Source organism: Neoarius graeffei, chromosome 17, assembly GCF_027579695.1.
Source record: "Neoarius graeffei isolate fNeoGra1 chromosome 17, fNeoGra1.pri, whole genome shotgun sequence".
In the NCBI taxonomy this organism is placed as follows: domain Eukaryota; kingdom Metazoa; phylum Chordata; class Actinopteri; order Siluriformes; family Ariidae; genus Neoarius; species Neoarius graeffei.
Window position 1 is genome coordinate 43,663,471 of NC_083585.1, and position 23,618 is coordinate 43,687,088.

The following is a 23,618-nucleotide window of genomic DNA, read 5'->3' on the forward strand; positions in this document are numbered from 1 at the left end:
TGGCTAAAAATTTTTTTTATTTTTTTTATCAAGACTCAATTCTCATTATTATTGATGTAACTAAACATTTTATTCATATAATTATCCGATCTATACAATTAGATGATACAGCATACTAGATTAAACATGTTCATATGTCTTGAGGAGGAAAAAAAAAAAAAAAGAACTTTGCATTGAAAATACAATTACACAGACGAAAAATATTGAAAGAAAACTATAATTCAATTGCATGAAATGTACCTTTATACATAAAATTTATATATCTATACTAACATTGTTCTGTCAGACATTGCGTAAGCATCTTTCATCTTCATGAAGAACAATCTTTGCAGCAGAAGGTATCAAACTGTAGAAATGCTTTTAAAGAAAACAAATCTAGCATATCAACAGTCAAGAAATGCACAGCTATGACCATCGAATATTAACACATAAAAATGTTACTATTAATCAACTGTCAGTTGAATCATAACACACAAATTATATATATTTCAAACATTATACAGTACATCAAAACTCCAGTTGTTGAATACAAATAAATTAACATTGAATACAATAGAAAATCTCATAATAAACAATTTACTGAATACGACGATAAAGCAAGCACAGTTCTTGCAGTCTACTGAGCAGCATGTTTTATAGATGCACACAAACTATGAAACGTCTATTTAGCTTCAACCTGGTAATCAACTGACTTGAAGGATATTACAGGTTTGCTAATACATGTTGAATAATATACAGTCTAAAATAAAAAGGGATGCGATAATTTAAGACGAATTTCATTTACGCTTTAAGGGCAGCGTGAGAAAGGTGTCTCAGAACCAAATAAGGAAAACAGGATGTGAAGATAATCGTATGAATGTGGTAGTTAGTGAGTCAGTATTGCTTCGGAGTGAAACTGGAGAGTTCGTTTAGTACTATGCAGTTCAACATGTCTGAAAGTTAAATGAGGGAATGAGTGTTATGTTGCATGTATTTGATTCGTGGAATGTAATTTATGTTGTCAGTGAAAACAGGCCCATTAGAACAAGTTTGGGGAAACATTAGCAACATAAGATAATAAATATTAGGGGTGTGATTACCGGACAATTTTGGAGCGATCCATTGAAATAAACAGGCAATGACTGAAATAAATTGAGGCCACAATGATGTGCTGATTATTATTGAAAAAAAGACATGTTGATGTATAAGAAATAACTCATATTTGTAAACTGATGTATAAATAATTAAACAGGCCATGAAGAAGATTTGCCTAGAACTCTGATACTTAAAAGAGCTCTTCTGAACTACTACATTATTTGCAAATTAACAGAAGGCTTTCTACAGAATCCATAACAAAACTGATCACATCGTACCTTAGCAGATTCAGTTGTATCATCAAATATCAAATTGGTGTCTTATGAGTTGGAATCATACGTTTTATTCGATCCATATTCACTGGATATGAGCAATCGCACGCTCTGACTGGCTACTCTACTACTAGGATATCGGCTCATATACCGTGAGTAGAGAAAAACAAAATGCTGTTGTTGAACCAACTGAGGATGAAATAAAAACTACTTGAAACCCCCCCAAAAATACAACAAAATATGGAATGAAAGTATTTGATACTAAGAACATCTCTTTTTTTTTTATTTTTCAAGAATTATCATCATTATCGCATTTTTCACAAATTGCTCCTGTCATTTCACTGGTTTGTTTACGTTCTAAGCGGAAATTATTTTGTCAGACGTTTTGTATAAAGTTTTTATTTATCGAATTTGCAAAAAGTAAAAATAAAAACGCTCCGTCTCTCAAAATCCAGTGAATGTGGATAGAATAAAAACAATTATTCCACTCAATCTCGTCATACGTGGCTACGGTGCTACGCGCCTCGTCGGCCATCAGCTCATGCACGACTCGATTTTGTAGAATAACTGTTAAATTGTAGATTCAGCACCATCATCAAACCATTGCGTTAAGAATTGAAACTATCATTTCATGTGGAAGCCTGAAGTTCACACCCCTAATAAATACACGTTCAATAACCATTCTTGGATCACTTTTGTTAACATCTGTACATTAAACCTAAAACTCACCCACACATCCCATCGTTTTATGTTCTACAGCTAGTGGAAAATGGAAAATATCAGCGTCATGACCTTAAGCTTGTCTGGGCTAAAGAGGTGTAAATTGACTTCGGTGGTAATTATTGCAGCGGCTGTTTATTGCCTTTTAGCGGCTATCATTTAAGTGTTTGTCTAGCCTGGTCAGTCAGTTCCAACTTGCAATCATATAAATGTCTTTTAAATGCCATTTTACATGAAAAAAAAAAATCTGCTTAACTATAAATATACTCAACCCCAAGGCTAATCATTGTTATTTTAATACCAGATTTAACTTTTTAATATTTATAAGCTAGGCTTTAGAAAGACATGAAAGGCTCCTACAGATAAAATGCATTTAAATAACGACTGCAAAATAAACCTTTAAAATAATAAACGGCAGTACTGTCAGTTTAAAATATAACCTTGTGTTCTTTATTTTGTCTGAAGATTTTAAAGTATTCTTTTATCTTTCTTCCTGTCAGTATCGAAGAAAACAATTAGTTTAAAAAGCCAAATTGAGCTTAAAGAAGCTGGCGTCAGACTAAAATGGCACAGAATTAGTTATCAGTTCAGTATTTTTGTCATAAGGCTAACTGTAAGGACAATTTAATCATATCTACAGGGTGCGGTCATAAATTTTAAAAGGTATACTTTGATGATACTGGACTATGCGCATTGTGCTGTGTTTTATATGTAGATGATCTGCAGTGTGTTTTCTATTAAAGTTCTCTAAGACTGCTAAAGCAGTAATGCTTTTTTATGTTCATGCATTAATTTACAAGTTCTGCTGTTATCATCAGCACCAACAACAACCTCTGCATCCCAGGGGGTCTTGTAACATCTTACCCTTCATAATATATTGCAAAACGAGTGCGTTTGCCTCTGCATTCTAATTACCCGTCGCAAAGAATTATACTGGATTCAGTTTCAGTAGCCTGGAGCTGAGTTCAAGTCCATCTCTTATCATTCATCACAGCTATTCACAAGAAGTCCATTTCTTTCTAATCTCTTTCCTGATGCAAAGTGCAATTACAGGGATAATGTTCTCATGGATGGGAATATTTATGTAGAGATGGACAGTACTGCTCAAATCCAGGTTAAATTAAATATATGCAGTGCAACAGCCTTGATCATTTTTTAAAACGCAGTGTATTATTCTTCATGCCGTCATACTGGGAGTTTTGTGGAGTCAGATCTGACGTATTATGGCCCTTGACACCGAGGCTAAACTGGACCACATTCTCCTCGTCCCTTAAACTAGATTAAGAAGGGCTTTCCTTGTGTGTTGGGAGCTGGTCAGTGTTATAAAAGTGCAGAAGATACTTGGGAAATCCATATTGTGAAGCTGTTGTTCATAGTAACAAGTAGTTGATTGGACTTTTTTTTTTACTTCTTTTGAAGTTTTCTTTGACTTCTCCGGTTTCCTCCCAGCTCCCAAAAGCATATCTTCTGTGATCAGTTGTTCCTAGGTGAGAAGTGTGTGCGAATGGTGTCCCGCAATGGACTGTTGTTCCATCCAGGATGCATTCACGTTTTAAACCCAGTGTTCTCCGGATCCTCTAGAACCCTTTCCAGGATAAAGCAGCTACCGAAGATGAATGAAGGTTTCATTTTTTCCTACTTTGTGAATGTTAATTTCGTTTTTGCAATTATAAAGCCATTGCATTGTTAGTACCGATTTTTTTTTTTTTTATAAATATGACTACTGTTTGGATGTTACAATGTGATCAATGCTAAATATCCTGATTCATACTGTGTACTGTGGAAATGTCTTCAAGTTTCACCAAACTGCCCACTCCTGCTCCTTCACATGAGCCTGAGGGGAGTCTTCCTCACAAACTCACACTCCTGTGATGCTGCTTGATGAGCTGCTCTTGCTTCTCAATCTCTGTGAAATCCATTTTGTCCTTTTCTTGCTCCCCCTCTTTCCCCCTTTCCTCCTCTTCTCCAGAAAGACTAACAGAGTCACTCAGCTGCCCGAGATGCTCAACAGAGTCACACTTCTCCAAATCTGAAGCGATGGTTTTAAAACTAAAAACAGAATTGGAGTCTGAACCCACTGTAGACATCGGCCTCTGTTTTTCTCCCTCCCACCAGCGAGACTCCCTCTGTCTCTCCACCCACTCTTGTGTCTTAGCCTCTTGGCCATCCACCCATTCGTTTGACTTATCGCGGCCTCCGAAGCGTCCACCTTCAGTCCTCGTAGTAATGACTGCCTCGGCTCCTACAGGAGGACTGCGTGTTTTGAAGGATTTTGTAAAGGCGTTCTCAGAACTGTCCGGTCCTCTCTGGGCATGGATCTCCTCGCTGATTTTCTCCAAGCGCTGCAGAGTGTAGGAGTAATGCTTCTTCACTTCACTCACACGCTCTTCTAACTGAGTTACCTTCAATTTGTGCTCCTGCAAACATGATACACTAAGTCTCAGCACAGTTGACTTGGCTTGCCCAAATATGAGGGCAAAGACAAAGATAAATGTTTATGCAGCAAACAGAATATGTTTACCAGAATAATCAAATCCAAATTTGTATTTCCACAAGCACTGGAGCTAATTGTTGTTCAAATATAGTAACAGTTTTATTCTCCAAAACATTGCCATTCCAAAAGTAACTGTATGCAGCTTAAACTTACATAATGCATATAATAAACTGATTTATTAATTAGCAATTGATTCTATGTTGTTGGTATGAGCAGTGATTCACTGCTTTCGAGACACTGCGTGTGTGTAATATTCAAATCTGCTCATCTCAATATTGCATAAATGTGATAACGCAATAAAACACGAGCTTTTTAGATGTTTAGTTAGTCATCAAAGTACACCGTGCGAGCTGCGTCACTTTTCACTGACAAATCAGGAATTTTTGCTTTTCTTTTCTTTATCATGTTTCTCTTCTTCTACATTTCTGGACACTGCTTATGCGATCAGACTTTGACCATTTTTCCCCCCACTATGTATAAAAATAAGAATCTGAACGTGGATGAAATAAAAGAGTTAAAGTGCCATTCCACCATTGGATGTATTCTTTGGCATAAAATACAATATATTTTATGACAACATGACTAGACAGAGAAATCTTTTAGCTTCAAAATGATACATCAAACATAATTTTTTGACAACGACAAGTATGTTAATTTTGCGACCAAAGTCACCTACCCTTTTAATTTCCGCGCGGTAGTGAAACGTGATGTCATCGGCAGGTTCCCCTTCTTGTGTACCACGTCACGTGTGACGTGGCAGAGATTATCAGCAATGGCGGACAGAACGCGATTTCCACTTGTCGATTGCTGTGCCGATATTCACCATCGACCGTCTCCTTTGGGCATCACTTGCTATTTTCCTTCGCTTCTTTTCCGAAGCTGACAATCGCGTTCTATCCGCCATTGCTGATAATCTGTGCCACGTCACACGTGACGTGGTACACAAGAAGGGGAACCTGCCGATGACATCACGTTTCACTACCGCGCGGAAATTAAAAGGGTAGGTGACTTTGGTCGCAAAATTAATATACTTGTCGTTGTCAAAAAATTATGTTTGATATATCATTTTGAAGCTAAAAGATTTCTCTGTCTAGTAGGGCTGTAACGATACACCCAACTCACGATTCGATTCATATCGTGATTTTTGACCCACGATTCGATACACCCACGATTTTTTTTTTAAAGTAGTAAATTTGACTTATTAACATTTACTTACTTACATTAACTATTTAATAACAAATAATTCAGACCACTGCAGAGAATGAGTAATATGTATGCAAAAATGAACAAATGTATATCCAAAGATTGTTTTATTTCTCAAAATAATACTGTTGAGCCGGAAGCTCTGGTTTTTTCGGTTCTGAAAAAGTCATTTTTCCAAATCGTGTAAATCCGTTAAGATTTTTTTTTTGGGGGGGTGGCTCTCTCACTGTCTCACTCTCATAGGGCCAATGATTTTCTGTGATCGCGGAAAACAGATGGAAATTACGGAATTTTTATGGTGAAACATTGCTCGCGTGTCAAAATGTAACTGCCGCAGAAGGCTTCCGCCCAAGCAGACATGCCTTCAGTGTTGCCAGATATTGCTAACGTTTTCCACCCCAAAATATGTTCAAAACCAGCCAAAAAGCACCTAAACCTGCCCAATCTGGCAACACTGCATGCCTTTCCAGTCAAGTGATTGTGATTGGCTTGTGGCACACCTAGCCAGCCAATGAGCTGCTTGTTTACAGATTCGCTCCCCACGTCGCAACCAGAATGGCGACCGCTTAAAAGAAATTAAAGCTCTGCCAGTGGTGAGTGTGGACGTTGCGTGACTCGCAGAAGATTGTCGCAGGTTGGCGAAAAAACGACTTACTAATAGATATAAAAAAAAAAAAAAGTAATTTAAGTAAGTTTAAAATGTAATTTAAATAAAAAGTAAAGTATTCATAAATTGAAGTTTGGAAGCGCCTCTGTTTTTGGGCTGAGGAGAAGTTTGAAAGGGTGTACCGCGATTCTGCCTTCTTGTATCGCGATACGGATCGTGGCTCTGCGTATCACGATTTCGATATGCATATTGTTACAGCCCTACTGTCTAGTCATGTTGTCATAAAATATATTGTATTTTATGCCAAAAAAAATACATCCAATGGTGGAATGGCACTTTAACACTATATGGCCAAAAGTTGTGGACACCTGACTATCACACCCACAATGTATTTGTTGAACTTTCCATTCCAGATTTAGTCCCCTCTTTGCTATTATAATACCCTCCACTTTTCTGGGAAGGACCTCCTCTAGATTTCGGAGTGTGACCGCAGGGATTCGTTCATCGCAGAATCAAGTTTATTACCAAGTACGTTCTCACATACAAGGAATTTGCTTTGGTGATTGGTGCTAGAACAGTTAAGATAGAAGAATTTAGGGCAAAGACAAAAGTAGCCATTTCCACAGAATTAAAAAAAAAAAAAAATAGAAGAATCTGAAATATACAAATTTAAGGGGTATGTGCATGAGTTGCTGAAGTCCAAGCTGTACAGTATGTACGGAATGTGCAAAAATATGTCATATGATGATAATGGAGACGAGTTATGATATGAATGTGTGATGGGAAGAGAATGTGCGTAATGGGTTAAATAAATAGCCAAGCTGTACAGTGTGTGCAATAAAGGTTCACAGAATGGAGATGTACTGTATGATATGGCCTTGAAATGTGCAAAATTGCAGTTCGGAGACAAAGTGCATTAATGTCACAGGTTAGAAGTGTGAGGTTAGAGTCAGCGGGGGTCTCTGACCTTATTGATGAGACCAGCTGCAGTGGAGAAAAGCTGGCCTTATGGCGTGAGGCTTTGGTTCTAATAGACTGCAACCTCCTACCAGAGGGGAGTGGTTCGAAAGGTTCGAAAAGTTTGTGTCCGGGGTGAGAGGGGTCGGCCACAATCCTTTCTGCTCTCCTCAGGGTCCTGGACTCGTACAGGTCCTGAAGGGACGGAAGGTTGCAGCCAATCATCCTCTCAGCAGAGTGAATGATGCGCTGTAGTCTGCCCTTGTACCTGGCAGTGGCAGCAGCATACCAGATGGTGATGAAGGAGGGGAGGATGGACTCAATGATGGTGGTGTAAAAGTGCACCATCATTGTCTTTGGCAGATTGAACTTCTCTTTAACTGCCGCAGGAAGTACATCCTCTGCTGTGCTTTCTTGGCGAGAGAGCAGGTATACGCCCAGGAAGCGGAAATACTCCACAGAGGTTACTGGGGAGTCAAACAGGATGACGGGGGAGGGTAGGACAGAGCTCCTCCTGAAGTCTACAATTATCTTCACTGTCTTTAGAGCACTGAGCTCCAAGCTGTTCTGCCTGCACCAGGACATCAGATGGTCAATCCCCCACCTGTAGGCAGACTCATCCTCATCAGAGAGGAGTCCAATGAGGGTGGTGGTGCCTGCGAACTTTAGGAGCTTGACAGACTGATGACTGGAGGTGCAGCTGTTGGTGTACAATACATCTCCATAAGAGCATTATGGGGTGACGAGACCCGGTGTGCACTCAGTGTTCCAGTTCATCCCAAAGGTGTTCAGTGGGGTTGAGGTCAAGGCTCTGTGCGGGACACTCCAAGTTCTTCCACTCTAAACGTGGCAAACCATGTCTTCATGGAGCTCGCTTTGTGCACAGGGGCACTGTGATGCTGGAACATGTTTGGGGCTCTTAGTTCCAGTGAAGGGAGATCATAATGTTACAGCATACAAAGACGTCCTATACAATTGTGTGCTTTCAACTTTGTCACAACGGTTTAGGGAAGGATCATATATGGATGTGATGGTCAGGTGTCCGCATACTTTTGACCATAGTGTGCTTGTGCCAAATTATATCAGCATTTAACTGGTGGGTGGGTGTTCATTTCAAGTCATAACAGGCAGGCTAGAATTACAATTTTGAATAATTAAAATGATTTAACATTATGGGTTTTTTTTTTTAAGAAATAAGGTTGAGATTGTGCATGTTCAATATTAAATGAAATCCTGTCTTAAGTGCACTGTACAGAATGATATATATTTGTGTGGAAGCCATGGCCTAATGGTTAGAGAAGCAGCTTTGGGACAACAAGATCGCCGGTTTGATTCCCTGGACCAGCAATGGTTTAAGTGCCCGTGAGCAAGGCACCTAACCCCAGGCTGCTCTGGATATGTTGTGTATCGCTCTGGATAAGTCAAAGTCCCTTCCACGCCAGGATCTGGTCTTCCCAGGTAGTCTCCTGTCCCAGTACTAACCAGCTTTCTTTGAGGCGTATGGGTTCGGCGCCGATCTCGGTTTCTATAGCCCCCGGCCTCTCGTCTATACATCTAGGGTTACAGTCTTCTGGTAACCGCGAGAGCTTGACTTCCCCACTTGCATCTGTATTGCAGCGTGCCATGGCAGTAGGTACCATTTTTATGATGGTCTTTGGTATGACCCGACTGCGAGTAGAACTCAATCTCCCGGTCAAGAGGCGAACGCGCTAACCACTAGGCCAACTCATGGTGTTCTGGATAAGTGTGTCTGCTAAATGTCTGTAATATAATGTAATATATGAATCTCATTTATTCATCCTCAGTAACCACTTTATCCTAGTCAGGCTCTCGATGTGTATATGAATCTCACCATCATCTGATTGTGTTCCAAGCAAAGTGCGGTATGAAATCTAACTGACCTCCAATAGGGAGTTTAACTGGACCTTGAGTTCGAAGTAAGGCTTCGATTTGATAATGGTCCTCTTGAGGGATTTCTGCAGGGTCTGTACATGAGCTTCAGCTGCCTGACACAGCTGGGTGACACGCATGTGCTCTCGTTCACTCCGCATTCGTTCGTCCTCAGCCTCATTCACCTGTTAAAAGCAAAAGCAAACCAGACTTCATCTTACTCACTACGTTTACATGCACATAGAGAGAATCGAATTTCTGCCGTTGCTCGACTGAAATCGAAGTTCAAAATGCCATGTATACACCTTAATTCGGCTGAAATTGAACCGAACTTGATTTCTCGGAATCGAGCTACACGACCTAGTTTATGCGATTTCTGCCGAGCTACTTTGTGCATGTATACCCTATCGAGCTAGTTGTCGAGCTACTTCCGGAAGTGACGAGTGACGAGACCACAAGCGGGAAACACAACAGCCTCGGTCGGCATGACAACGAATCATGACAACGGCATGAATCTTTTCTTTTTGTGGCATTGTTTGCACTGTTAAAATTTAGCTCACTTACTGTATCACCAAATACATCTGTACAGCTGTTGCACAGCTGTGAATTGTGTACATAAACAAGTCATTGTATTTGTGCGTGTGTGTGTGTGTGTGTGTGTGCGCGCATGTATATATATGTCCAACATCTGAAGAATGTCAATAAAAACAAAACAATTGAACTTTGTGTTTATTAAGACATAAGTTAAATTTTAAGCAAAAAAAATATATATTTTTTTGTAAGCAAAACATGGACTTTAGAAAAATATTATTGTGCAAAATAAGTTGTCTTACAAAACAGTGGTCTGCGCCAGACAGTTTGTAGCCATAGTCTGTTAGAGCAAGCCTAACAGCTTGAACACGGAACTGCTAGTGTTGCCAGATTGGGGGTTTTAAGTGCATTTTAGCGGATTTGAACATGTTTTGGGCTGGAAAACGTCAGCAGTATCTGGCAACACTATAGCTCTTCTTCATGACGACAACCGGAAGTGTACCAACACGATGGGGCGTGTAGCGCCATGTGTGGCTCGGGTGCACAATGCACCTTGCACAATAGCCCGATTTCACTTGTGCATGTAGGATTGGATTTCTCTGGCACCCCTGCTGGGACCCTTTGCTCGATTACCAACAGCAGCTCGATTTGGACGTGCATGTAAACGTAGTCACAGACTCTCTCCAGGCGTGTCTGAAAGCAATACTTATGCAACAAGAACTTGCTATTTAAGAGCTGAGACATCCACACCCAGTACATTACGCACCGACATCCATGACCATGCATTTTAGGCAATCCAATAACAGTCAGACAATGTTTGTCCACATGGAAGGAAAAAAAAAAAATCAATCTGGCTATTTTTATCTAGCAGCATGACTGGGATGGGTAAATAGAGACCCACACTGCTATGGTTACGTCTCAATAGGCTTACACAGACACGCTATCACAGTGTCATCAAAACTCTGATACCTCACAAGCTCTGTCACTTTTCACTGAAATATTTGGGATTTTTTTTTCTCCCCCTTTCCGTTATTACATTTTCCTTGTTCTATATTTGGGCCACTGCCTGAGCTGTCACTGTGTATTTTTTCCACATCTACGACATAAACCATACAGAACAGATCAACTGTAGAAATCAACATTTGCTCATGAATAGTACAATAACGGCGCACCAAATTATACACGCTCGGACCCATTTCCGCCATGAATTAAACATTTCCGGTAATCCGATCCTGACTGGATAGTGTTGGACCAACTCTGATGCAAATGCACACCGAATTCAGAACGTGATAAAAAGTAATCGGATCAGCCCCAAAGCCCTTTGTCTAGCGGCACGACAGAGGAAGCGATGGTGATGAGTAAAAGGTCTAAAACGCTATTTATATACTCACTGTCATGGTTACATTTCACCATGCTTATTGCATTTTTTTTTTTTACAGCAGTGATTAATTATGAGTGGTGTACCGATAATTAACGACTACTGGCTTATCAGAAATAAGCGTGATGGTTTAGTGGTATAAAAATAATCTCCTACTCGTGTTATGCTGACAGCCTGGCAGGTTTCCCCACACACTACGCAGCTCATTTACATTTCACTCAGGAGAAAGGTCCAATTACATGTGTGCAGAAAGCAGACACAGCTGGAAACGTGGCGTTAAAGCCAGGATCCTTCTTCAAACAACCAATAATATACTTCTTCCATCATCTGTTTAAGCAGCTGTTTTTAAATTCAGTCTTCATGCAGCCAAGGAGAGACATAAAACCACGCTAAAGATAAACGTAATTATGGGCAGATCTGGACTTTGGACAAAATAACAAGGGTATATAACAAGGTTGGGCAGTATGATGATTCTACACGCAGCACACTATTTTTGGGATACTGTCAATGTCAGTATTTTTTATAATTATAAATTCATTTGATTGGAAGCATTTGATCAAATGTTAAAATTTTGTACACATTTCCCCCCTTGTTTTGAATAATTTATTTTTCTCGACATGAACAGTTTCTGAATGCAACACTACTGTTTTGTTTGCAGCTTGTTAGCAGACCTATATATCGCAATACATACTGTATTGTGTATGGAAGAAATATCTTTAAGTATCATGATATGACTTAAAAAAAAAAAAAGTTTCACATGGCTCACCCCAAGTGTATACTCTAATCAACAGTAGTGTAGCTTGTAGGGCAGATACCTTGGCAGTGGCATGATTAAGCATCTCTTGCCAGGTTTGATCCAGAGTCTTATCTGCACCAAGGCCCTGCTCAGCCACGTACACCATCTCCCGTGCAGCCGTGTGCATGGAAACAGCCCTCTCGTATCTAAGCGCAGCCTTCTGGGTCTCCTGCTGGGCCTAAGAGTTGCATAACAAAATCAGAGAGCATTAAGAGAGACAGGGCCAAGCTGAGGAGTCATCATCAAATGATACAGCAAGAGTCTGTCCTGAAAATTATTTCACAGTTATGCTAAAAGATTGAGTATTGAAGCTTGTTCTCACAGATGCATTAATTCACGTTAACGTAATTAACAATACAAGTACCTCTTTAGCTGATCTCCGTGCCTCATAGTAAGGTCTGGCTTTCTCAATGCAAGAGCCCAGTTGAGAGCTTAGTGCATTGAGCTTCCTGGCTGAATCAGTAAATATTTTCCTGTAGCTTGACCTCTCTTCCTAAGGGGATAAAAGAGAAAAGAGATAGATTTATGCATAATCAACTGTGTGTTGTTTGAGCTATATCAGGTTTCAGAAATCAGTTCATTATGTACTGCATCACTAGTATTGCAAGATTTTATATTATATTTTATACACACACACACACACACACAGGTGCTTGAAAGTTTGTGAACCCTTTAGAATTTTCTATATTTCTGCATAAATATAACCTAAAACATCATCGGATTTTCACACAAGTCCTAAAAGTAGATAAAGAGAACCCAGTTAAACAAATGAGACAAAAATATTGTACTTGGTCATTTATTTATTGAGGAAAATGATCCAATATTACATATCTGTGAGTGGCAAAAGTATGTGAACCTTTGCTTTCAGTATCTGGTGTGACCCCCTTGTTTAGCAATAACTGCAACTAAACGTTTCCGGTAACTGTTGATCAGTCCTGCACACCGGCTTGGAGGAATTTTAGCCCATTCCTCCGTACAGAACAGCTTCAACTCTGGGATGTTGGTGGGTTTCCTCACATGAACTGCTCGCTTCAGGTCCTTCCACAACATTTCGATTGGATTAAGGTCAGGACTTTGACTTGGCCATTCCAAAACATTAACTTTATTCTTCTTTAACCTTTCTTTGGTAGAACGACTTGTGTGCTTAGGGTCGTTGTCTTGCTGCATGACCCACCTTCTCTTGAGATTCAGTTCATGGACAGATGTCCTGACATTTTCCTTTAGAATTCGCTGGTATGATTCAGAATTCATTGTTCCATCAATGATGGCAAGCCGTCCTGGCCCAGATGCAGCAAAACAGGCCCAAACCATGATACTACCACCACCACGTTTCACAGATGGGATAAGGTTCTTATGCTGGAATGCAGTGTTTTCCTTTCTCCAAACATAACGCTTCTCATTTAAACCAAAAAGTCCTATTTTGGTCTCATCTGTCCAAAAAACATTTTTCCAATAGCCTTCTGGCTTGTCCACGTGATCTTTAGCAAACTGCAGACGAGCAGCAGTGTTCTTTTTGGAGAGCAGTGGTTTTCTCCTTGCAACCCTGCCATGCACACCATTGTTGTTCAGTGTTCTCCTGATGCTGGACTCATGAATATTAACATTAGCTAATGTGAGAGAGGCCTTCAGTTGCTTAGAAGTTACCCTGGGGTCCTTTGTGACCTCGCCGACTATAGACCCCTTTCACTGATGTCACCCGAAACCGGAAGTAAACAGACCCTGCGCCATTTTGGAAGACCAACAAACTCGTGATTAGGGGGAAATAACGGCAGCGGTATGTGAACCCACGAGAATAAAGTGGAGTGGCAAACGACTTAAACAAACAAATCTGAGCTGTTTTATTTATGATCTATTGGCCCAACAGTAGACTTGAAAGAAACCTGTGTGAGACTTGGCAAAAAACTGTGGATATAATGGAGAAGTCTGTGCATGATCTGCGGACACTTTGAGGTAAGCAAACGCAAGAAATTCAGATTTAAAACATGCTAAATTGGCCCCAAGTTGATAACTGTATGAGGAGCAAGCCTCCCAGACTTCTACAATTTAATAATAATAATAATAATTTAGGATGGTTTGGGGCTTGCTCGCTGCTGCCAGGTTGGTTGTTGAGTAGCCTGACTTTTTTTTTTTTCTTGCGTGTGGTATCATTGTTGACGCGAGGTTGTTTTTTGAACATGCCAATGCGGACACGATTTCCCCTGATGAGTTATGTCTTCAGACGCGATGCGTGTGTGGAGTCCGCGTGATATGTGCGTAAGATAGGCTTCTCATGTGTTTGGAGATCCGCGTTCTAAGACAAGCGCAAGCATCCCCCGGGAAAAAAAGGGACCCCCCGAAAATATCGGCATAGTTCGAACACTGAGTGTAGGCACTGGGTGTAAACAACAAATAGTTTACAATGTCTGGGTAGCAAACAGATGGCAGAATTGGTGTCCGGTCCTCCTTATGTTTCCATTCTCCCTTGCCCCGAGTCTTATCATATGGGTCAAACCCATCAATCACAGCCAGTTTCTCCACATACTGTGCCCTTTCTGCAGCTGGTAATGTACTCACATAACCAGAATTATCATCCATCGTGTCACTTTACTCTCGCTCGTACTTTGTTTTATATTGTGAGTGCATGTACTTGGTCTTCCAATATGGCGCCTAACAAAATCTCGCGGCGCAGTGACGTCATGTGAAAGGGGTCTATTACACGCCTTGCTCTTGGAGTGATCTTTGCTGGTCGACCACTCCTGGGGAGAGTAACAATGGTCTTGAATTTCCTCCCGTTCTACACAATCTGTCTGACTGTGGATTGGTGGAGTCCAAACTCTTTAGAGATGGTTTTGTAACCTTTTCCAGCCTGATGAGCATCAACAACACCTTTTTCTGAGGTCCTCAGAAATCTCCTTTGTTCGTGCCATGATACACTTCCACAAACATGAGTTGTGAAGATCAGACTTTGATAGATCCCTGTTCTTTAAATAAAACAGGGTGCCCACTCACACCTGATTGTCATCCCATTGATTGAAAACACCTGACTCTAATTTCACCTTCAAATTAACTGCTAATCCTAGAGGGTCACATACTTTTGCCACTCACAGATATGTAATACTGGATCATTTTCCTCAATAAATAAGTGACCAAGTATAATATTCTTGTCTCATTTGTTTAACTGGGTTCTCTTTATCTACTTTTAGGACTTGTGTGAAATTCTGATGTTTTAGGTCATCTTAACGCAGAAATATAGAATTTTCTATTTTCTAAAGGGTTCACAAACTTTCAGTAAGGCAAATACAAAGCAAATGCAAAGACTGAGATGGTCACCTTGTTTTAAAAAGAAAGTGTTTACATGCAGATTTTAACTTCCTAGCAGAGGCAACCAATGTTCGAGGTAAATTATTGTTGTAGAGCCCTGAACCATTACCCACTAAACAGCCTCAAAGAACTGATGATCCACCGCCATATTTTCCAATGGGTATGGGTGTTTTTATTTTATGCAGGGGAAGATCAGGCATTATCTTTTGTGGACTGCTCCCAGGACAAGCTTTTTTTTTCTTGCAACACTTTCGAACAACTTATTCTTAGCGGAGCTCCCCACGCACAGCGACGCTCTATACTTAAGAGAATATGATAACGTATTGACCTGATTTTTGATGGCTTTTGCAACCATATGACGTATGAACGACGTACGTGTACCACCACAGGGAACCCGATTGTAAGTGCAAGGCAACGTATCTCAAAAACTTGACCACCAGACAAGGAAATTTGTATCTTTATTTACAGAAGATAGATGGATTTTTATCCAGTACTTAGTTTGAAATTGCTTTTTAAAAAATAGTGTGGGATTATTTACCAACACTGTAGCAGCCCTTGGCATTTAAAAGAACAGTAAAGAGTGTCTGATGGGTGTAGATATACGTTTTATTCCTCTTGAACACAAGTGTATCATTGAATACCAGACATCAAACACTATACACCATGAAAACTAAAGAAAACAAAAAAATAATGAAAGTAACATGGCTGTAAACAAATATACGATTTTCCAGAGTAATGTTTACAGACACTTTGCTCCGCTCAACCAAGGGTTTAAACCTCTACCAGTTCGCCAAACGTGCACCATTAGCCTCTGTGCTCAAAGTCTTGTGCTAAACCACAGTTCAACCAGTGCACTGAACACAAACAAAACACACTCAAAGAGCGCACACAAACTTTACATTGGGCATGAATGTTGTATCAGGATGACAGACAGCAAAGCTTTATAACATACCACAGCAAACCTCTGACGGAGGCACACAGTGAATACAAACACAGCAGTGAGTGTCTGCAGCAGAACAAATACAGTTTCCTGGGCTGACAGCTCCACTTGTAACAGGAATAATGAGCAACAGCTCTGGCTGCCACTTACAAACACATTTTACACTCGTTGGGAGCTCCGCTTTTAGGCATCGCCTATATATATATATGGATGTAGTGTAAAACATTAGACTTTGATACTTGGCAAACCAAAACAGGACTTTCAAATCTTTTCTTTTTTTATTATTGCTCTGATTGTCTCATCTCATCATCTCTAGCCGCTTTATCCTGTTCTACAGGGTCACAGGCAAGCTGGAGCCTATCCCAGGTGACTACGGGCGAAAGGCGGGGTACACCCTGGACAAGTCGCCAGGTCATCACAGGGCTGACACATAGACACAGACAACCATTCACACTCACATTCACACCTACGGTCAATTTAGAGTCACCAGTTAACCTAACCTGCATGTCTTTGGACTGTGGGGGAAACCGGAGCACCCGGAGGAAACCCACGTGGACATGGGGAGAACATGCAAACTCCGCACAGAAAGGCCCTCGCCGGCCACGGGGCTCGAACCCAGACCTTCTTGCTGTGAGGCGACAGCGCTAACCACTACACCACCGTGCCGCCCCTTGCTCCGATTGTGTTTAATGGTATTTTTAAAGGTAGACTGACTTTCAGATTTTTCAGGTTTAGGTCATAAAAAGAATTTTCCCCGACACCCAATTATTTTTATTTAGTGGACCGAAAGCTACTGAATTCAAATCACAGACTTACAATTTTATTAGTTTTTTTTAAATAGAACAATTAATGAATTGAGGGCCATGTGGCCCTAAATTCTCCACTATTATTTCTTGCTTCACCATGACCCAATTCAAGATACTATGTCATGCATCACGTGGTGGGCTTTCCCCGTTTGCGCAAGGCATTGTGGGATACAACTTTGAAACTGGAGAGAAAAATGGAGGACGCGAATGAAACGTGAAAGACCGATTACAGTAACGGAAAGCGAGAAGAAAAGACGTTATGTTGCGAAGGAAAGGAAACGCAGGACCAAACTAATAAATACTGGCGGTCAGCGAGCACCTCGGTGTGATCAGCTATTCGTTTAGCGACAGAATGATGTAACGGTCAGTGCACGGTCAAGGTAAACCTGTAGATGGCAGTAATGTAACCCTGGACGCCAGCTGCTGTAAAACCCAAGAGAAGAGAAGAAGCCGCTGAAAGGTGGCACTGGACTTCCCCATCTGCCTGAATGCGCATTGTTTCTCGGGAATCCCCTCAAATTAAATAACTTCCCAGCCACAGAATGGCCTGGGGTTTTTTTTGTTTGTTTGTATAAATGTATACCATAATGACCAAATTTCACCGGTTTTATGAAATCGAAAGGCCGTGTACTTTTAACTGCCTAATGCTGGGATCAGACTTCACAAATTCAGCCCAAATTTGACATGATTTTCTCACGGCCAACAAGTTTCCAAGGGGCCTGAATATCAGTGCCAGGAACAACAAACAGGCCTTATAGTTTGACATAATCAAAGAAGCCGCCTTTACCACATGCACACTCAGAGTGAAATTCCTCCTCTGCATTTAACCCATCTGAAGCAGTGACCACACGCATGCACACACAAGTGAGCAATAAATACACACATATACCCAGAGCAGTGGGCAGCTATGCTACAGCGTCTGGGGAGCAGGTGGGAGTTAGGTGCCTTGCTCAAGGGCACTTCAGCCATGATACAGAGGTTGGGGAAATTGCTGTTCATTCACTCAACTCCCTTCACATTTTTCCTGCCGTTCCTAGGAATCAAACTGGCGACCCTTTGGGCCCAAGGTTGCTTCTCTAACCTTCAGGCCATGGCTGCCCCCATGGAACAGCGTTGTGGCATCTGAAATTCCCCATGGCATCCTGACAAAAAAGTCTATCGTGTCAGAATTTTTGTATTTTCTCGCCTAGTTTCACAACTCCCAAGTCACGTTCCTTGATGTTCCTTCTGTTGCCATGATTGAGAATTTCTTAACCCTCCTCCCCATTGACACGCAAAGCATGTGATCAATGATTGGCCTGGGTCAAACTTATAGTTTTGCCAGTCTCCTGACCAAGACACGACAAGAATTTAAAATTGAAGATAAAATAAAGCAGGGGTTTTCAAAGTGTGGGAGAGTCAGCCCCCCCCCAGAGAGCAAATAAACAACAGCGCCCCCTCCCCGCAATTTTTGTTGTTGCTATACTTAATGTTCCATTCGTATTTAAAAAAAAATGGTTGTTGTACACATTTTTATTTTTTTCTTTTACACATTTTAAACATCTGTGCTTTGCTTTTTAAAACATCTTGTTTTACACATTTTAAACATCTCATAGCATCGTTAGCTAGCACCTCTTGGCAGACAACACACTGTGGCAGTGGAGCATCTTCAGATCCAGTCCATGAAAATCCAAACTTTAAATAATCCTTCTTTTTTCAGTCCCCCCAGGATTCCGCGGGCCTTTTTTGTGATTGTTGCAGGCTAAAATGTCTGATGTTGCGGGGGTTTTCCAAAAAATTGCAATGAAAGTTGCGGTGTTTTTTAGGTTTTTGTTGCGATTACATTGCAGGAGGAAGTGAAAGTTGCGAGAAATTGTTGCGATTTTCTCTTTTTGTGATTAAAATTGAGTGATATGTTAAATATTAAGTTATTACCGAAAAACTATTGATTAAAAAAAACAGACACTGAGAAATGGTCCTATAAACAACTTTACCAATATAAAAGATTACCAGGACTACAAAAATGCAGAAAAATAGGCTTTACTTATCCAAATCCACCTGTTGGTTCAAAAGTTAAAGTGCAGAGAACCTCACAGCACAACATGAAGTTATCTTAAAATATAATGTAAATGCCTCAGCTTTCATGTAAGAAAAAAAAAAACATTAATACTAGTACTGTGTGCAGGCAGTCTCTCCTGAAGACTAAATTAAACAATAATTATAAACTAATAAAATAAATGGCTCAGGCTTCATAGAAGAAAAAAAACAAACAATTTGAACAGAATCTCACAGTATGATGCTGAAGCTGCCTAAAGAATGGAAAATAAAATACCATTTTGGCAAAAATGTTGGCATCCATTAATTTCTTGTATTAAGTAAAAAAAATAAAGTGCACACAGTCCTTCACTGTAAAAATAACACTTTCAGTAACGTAATTTAAGCCTACATTAAACACTGACTTGCACATCATGCAGTGTTGCCAGATACTGCTGACGTTTTCCTGTCCAAAATATGTTCAAAACCCGCCAAAATGCACTTAAAACCGCCCAATCTGGCAACACTGCGCACATGCTACTTCTCTTGAACGTATACACGGAAGTAAGGCGGAAGTTAGTTTGTCGACGTCACCTCAAGACGACACCAACGATTGGTCAAATTTGCGGGAAGGTTGCAGTGATTGGATATAGCCTAATTGCAACACCGCCCTGAATTCGCGGGGCTTGGTTGAATTTGCGTTGAAGTTGCAACATCGCGAAATCCTGGAGGCTCGGTTTTTTTGCTTGGCCCAGACTCTGTCTCCTCACTCACTGTAGCTTTAGGTACTAAAAATCGATCCATTTTGTCTCTGGCAAAAACTAGCTGAAGTTCGCTAAATGTCCGCAATAGTAACTTATTCTGGTTCATGTTTCCTCACGTTGCCCCCCCCCCGAAGAACTCTGGCGCCCCCCAGGGGAGGCACGCCCCACACTTTGAAAAGCCCTGAAATAAAGTATACTTTATTGTCCCCAAGGGGTTAAATTCATCTTGGGCTCCAGTCACTGCATCACAAACCTACAGTATCTCGCACACGACATAAAACACCACATCAGTAGAACATACAAACATACACTTCACTGCATCATACACAACACAGACACAACATAGTTGCCGCTCAGCAAAATGAGCACAGCGCAGAGAGCGGGGGGTAAAAGTGAACAGCAGCAGCAGCAGTCAAGGCTGTAGTAAGCCCAATAAATACAGTGGTGCTTGAAAGTTTGTGAACCCTTTAGAATTTTCTATATTTCTGCATAAATATGACCTAAAACATCATCAGATTTTCACACAAGTCCTAAAAGCAGATAAAGAGAACCCAGTTAAACAAATGAGACAAAAATATTGTACTTGGTCATTTATTTATTTACGCAGAAATATAGAAAATTCTAAAGGGTTCACAAACTTTCAAGCACCACTGTAGGCTGAATAAATACTGAATAATAAAAATACACTGCTATTTGTTACTGTTTAACATCTTTATGGCAGCTGGGATGAAGGAGTTCTTATATTTATTTAGCCTGCAGTTTGGCATCCTGAATCGTCTACCTGAGCATAGCATAGCAAAGCAAATTCCTGATTCAGGATGCGAGTAGGGTCGCCTAGAATCTTCAGTGCCTCCCGGAGCACTGACTTTTCATACCGTGACTGCAGGTAACACTGATCTTGATGCCCTACAATTTTCAAAGCTGTTTTAACTGAACGGAAAGACTGCCATACCAGGATTGCGTACTATACCGGATCTCACACTCTAAAATCATTTGGGGGGAAAAAATCTGACATTGTGACCATCATGAAAGACTGATGTCGTGTAATCTGATCACGGCATAAGTCATATTTAGATGTTCAGTGTGGAGGTGAATAACCACCTGTCTTTTTTGCGTTGAAAATTGGGATTTCCCCAGGTCGATGAAAGATGTGGTAATGAATAACAGGGTTTTTCCATGAGTATAATCTCATACAGGCGAATTATATATATATATATATATATATATATATATATATATATATATATATATATAAAATACACACGCATTTTTATTTATATATATATATATACACACACACACACACACACACACGTATGTATACATACATTACATGTTTTTTATATATATATAAAACATTTTTATTATATACACTACCGTTCAAAAGTTTGGGGTCACTTTGAAATGTCCTTATTTTTGAAAGAAAAGCACTGTTCTTTTCAATGAAGATCACTTTAAACTAATCAGAAATCCACTCTATACATTGCTAATGTGGTAAATGACTATTCTAGCTGCACATGTGTGGTTTTTGGTGCAATATCTCCATAGGTGTATAGAGGCCCATTTCCAGCAACTCTCACTCCAGTGTTCTAATGGTACAATGTGTTTGCTCATTGCCTCAGAAGGCTAATGGATGATTAGAAAACCCTTGTACAATCATGTTAGCACAGCTGAAAACAGTTGAGCTCTTTAGAGAAGCTATAAAACTGACCTTCCTTTGAGCAGATTGAGTTTCTGGAGCATCACATTTGTGGGGTCGATTAAATGCTCAAAATGGCCAGAAAAATGTCTCGACTATGTTTTCTATTCATTTTACAACTTATGGTGGTAAATAAAAGTGTGACTTTTCATGGAAAACACAAAATTGTCTGGGTGACCCCAAACTTTTGAACGGTAGTGTGTATATATATTATATATAAATAAAACACACGCGTGTATGTATATCTCTCACACACACATTTAGGAATACCGATTTGTAATTTATAAACAAAAAAAAAATCAAAGACAATTATATTATTTAAAAAGGATTTTGTTAGTGGAAAATAGTTTGTCTGGGAAATTTCACATGATTGTTTTGCGGTTTCTCTTTAAAGGTTATGGAATTAACTTTAAATGCAGCAAATGAGCTTCCTTTCTGGACATTTCAGAGTAAATACTTTAAATATGTTCGTGGCATTTTACAGAGTTGATGTTGGCACGCTATGGCACTGGTGTTACCTCTAGCTGCAGCTCCAGCTGGTTGATCTCCTCACTGGCTTCATTCAGATGTTCCAGTTCCTCCTGGAGGAAGCAAAACAGTTTCAGTTATCCAGCAAAATATCCATGTAGCATCTCCATGTCGTGAACAATCTCACATGAACATGTCAGAAGCTGGGAGTTAATCCTCGGTTACCTGGATCCTGGGGTCCAGCTCCTCATCAGCCTGTTTCTTATGCACATCTGTCTCCTGTTGTTCTTCACACATTTCGGTCTCTTCCCTTTGCTCAGACTCGCCATCGACATCTCTGTCTTCACATTGCAAACCACAATCTTGTATTCTTTCTCCAAGACTTTGTTCGCAATTTTCGGTTTTCTGAACATCCAGAGAACCTGGAGGATTCTCCCGCAAGCCAGTCTGCTCCTTCTCCATGTTCTTCTCCACTCGAGGACTAAAAGACAACACGAACCGAGAGGAAACTGTTTAGCTAACTAGCTAAAAATGACCATTACACTTACATCAAGCAGATGCAGTGCTAATCCATGTTTATGTTTGTTTTCTCTTCCTATCCTCTAGCAGCTAGCTGTTCAATGCTAACCAGCTGAATAACATATTTTCTAAGTCCGACGACCATAACTTTAGTGACCGTCAGTGCTACTGAACAATTTACATAATAAATGCACTGGAAACATCATAAAATTCATAAAGTTTATCATAATATCTGCACACGCGTACTCCATCAGTAACGCTAGCTCAAACGAAGAACGGAAAAGTAATGTTAATTCGAAAACGCGTAGGAGTACGGTAGGTGGGCAGCTCGGCTTCCGTAGACCGATGACGAATGATGACGCTTTCGAATTATGAATTTATGAAAAGTTTGTGTGGTTTTTTTTTTTGTCCGAGTCAAGTTTTCACACTTAACTACTGTTCCCTCACATATATAAATTAAGCAAGGAAGAAAACACTTCCGGAAGTGCTGTTAGAGGAAAATAAACGATGTTTTGGTTTTGAATATTGGTGATTTATTCATCGGGGTTGATTATTTTCTCAGAACAGCACACCCTAAAGTCTTTCATTCCTCTCCTAGCACTGCAGTTTGCCAAATGATTCTCTTTTTCCCAGTTTAAAATACCTGTTTATAGTTACAGTTAATGTTATTATGGAAGGTCCAGGGTACAATTTAGTGCCTGGCAGCTGTAAACAGTCCCTCATCTACCTCTTTCTTTATATATATATTTTTTTATCTTCAAGTAGAAAAATAGAGCTTGTCATGTGAAAGAAAGAAAGAAAGCACAACTTTATTCGCTTAAGGGCACCTCAGCCCAAGGCCGTCCTATATTAACCTAACCGCATGTCTTTGGACTGTCGGGGAAACCGGAGCACCCGGAGGAAACCCACACAAACACGGGGAGAACATGCAAACTCCACACAGAAAGGCCCTCGCCGGCCTCGAACCCAGAAGCTTCTTGCCGTGAGGTGACCGTGCTGTGAGAAACCACCCACTGAAAAATCCAGCTTGGTCTGACCAGGTGCCAAAACACAGGCTGAGCTGCTCATTCCTACTGGTACCATCTGTGAAGAGGAAGCCTTTATCACATCCATCCATTCATCCATTATCAATAGCCGCTTATTCTGTTCTACAGGGTCGCAGGCAAGCTGGAGCCTATCCCAGCTGA

The 23,618-nt window shown here is 40.4% G+C and overlaps 2 protein-coding genes across 2 annotated transcripts in view; both read right to left on the reverse strand.

The window, feature by feature from the left end:
- gabbr1a (gamma-aminobutyric acid (GABA) B receptor, 1a) overlaps positions 1–9,304 on the reverse strand; it is a 171,868-nt gene extending 162,564 nt beyond the window's left edge. The window contains exon 1 of the mRNA XM_060944267.1: positions 9,229–9,304. The gene's annotated coding sequence lies outside the window, so the exon portion shown is untranslated. The remainder of the gene's footprint in view (positions 1–9,228) is intronic.
- On the reverse strand, positions 90–22,754 carry sh3bp5la (SH3-binding domain protein 5-like, a). The gene is made up of 6 exons (XM_060944271.1): positions 22,138–22,754; positions 21,963–22,025; positions 12,287–12,415; positions 11,942–12,100; positions 9,229–9,402; positions 90–4,483 (listed from the first exon to the last, which is right to left on the reverse strand). The coding sequence occupies exons 1-6, from the start codon at positions 22,372–22,374 to the stop codon at positions 3,917–3,919; spliced, it is 1,329 nt and encodes a 442-aa protein (XP_060800254.1). The 5' UTR covers positions 22,375–22,754; the 3' UTR covers positions 90–3,916.
- Positions 22,755–23,618: the final 864 nt, after the last annotated feature.

Bases quoted from the DNA above. Each gene is read 5' to 3' on its own strand.
- sh3bp5la (XM_060944271.1), bottom strand. From the start codon at position 22,374: ATGGAGAAGGAGCAGACTGGCTTGCGGGAGAATCCTCCAGGTTCTCTG. The intron at 12,416-21,962 runs GTAACACCAGTG...TTATCCCCTTAG, and splicing joins AGCTGGAGCTGCAGCTAGAG to GAAGAGAGGTCAAGCTACAG. The intron at 4,484-9,228 runs GTCAGTTAGATT...TCATGTTTGCAG, and splicing joins AGTTAAACTCCCTATTGGAG to GAGCACAAATTGAAGGTAAC.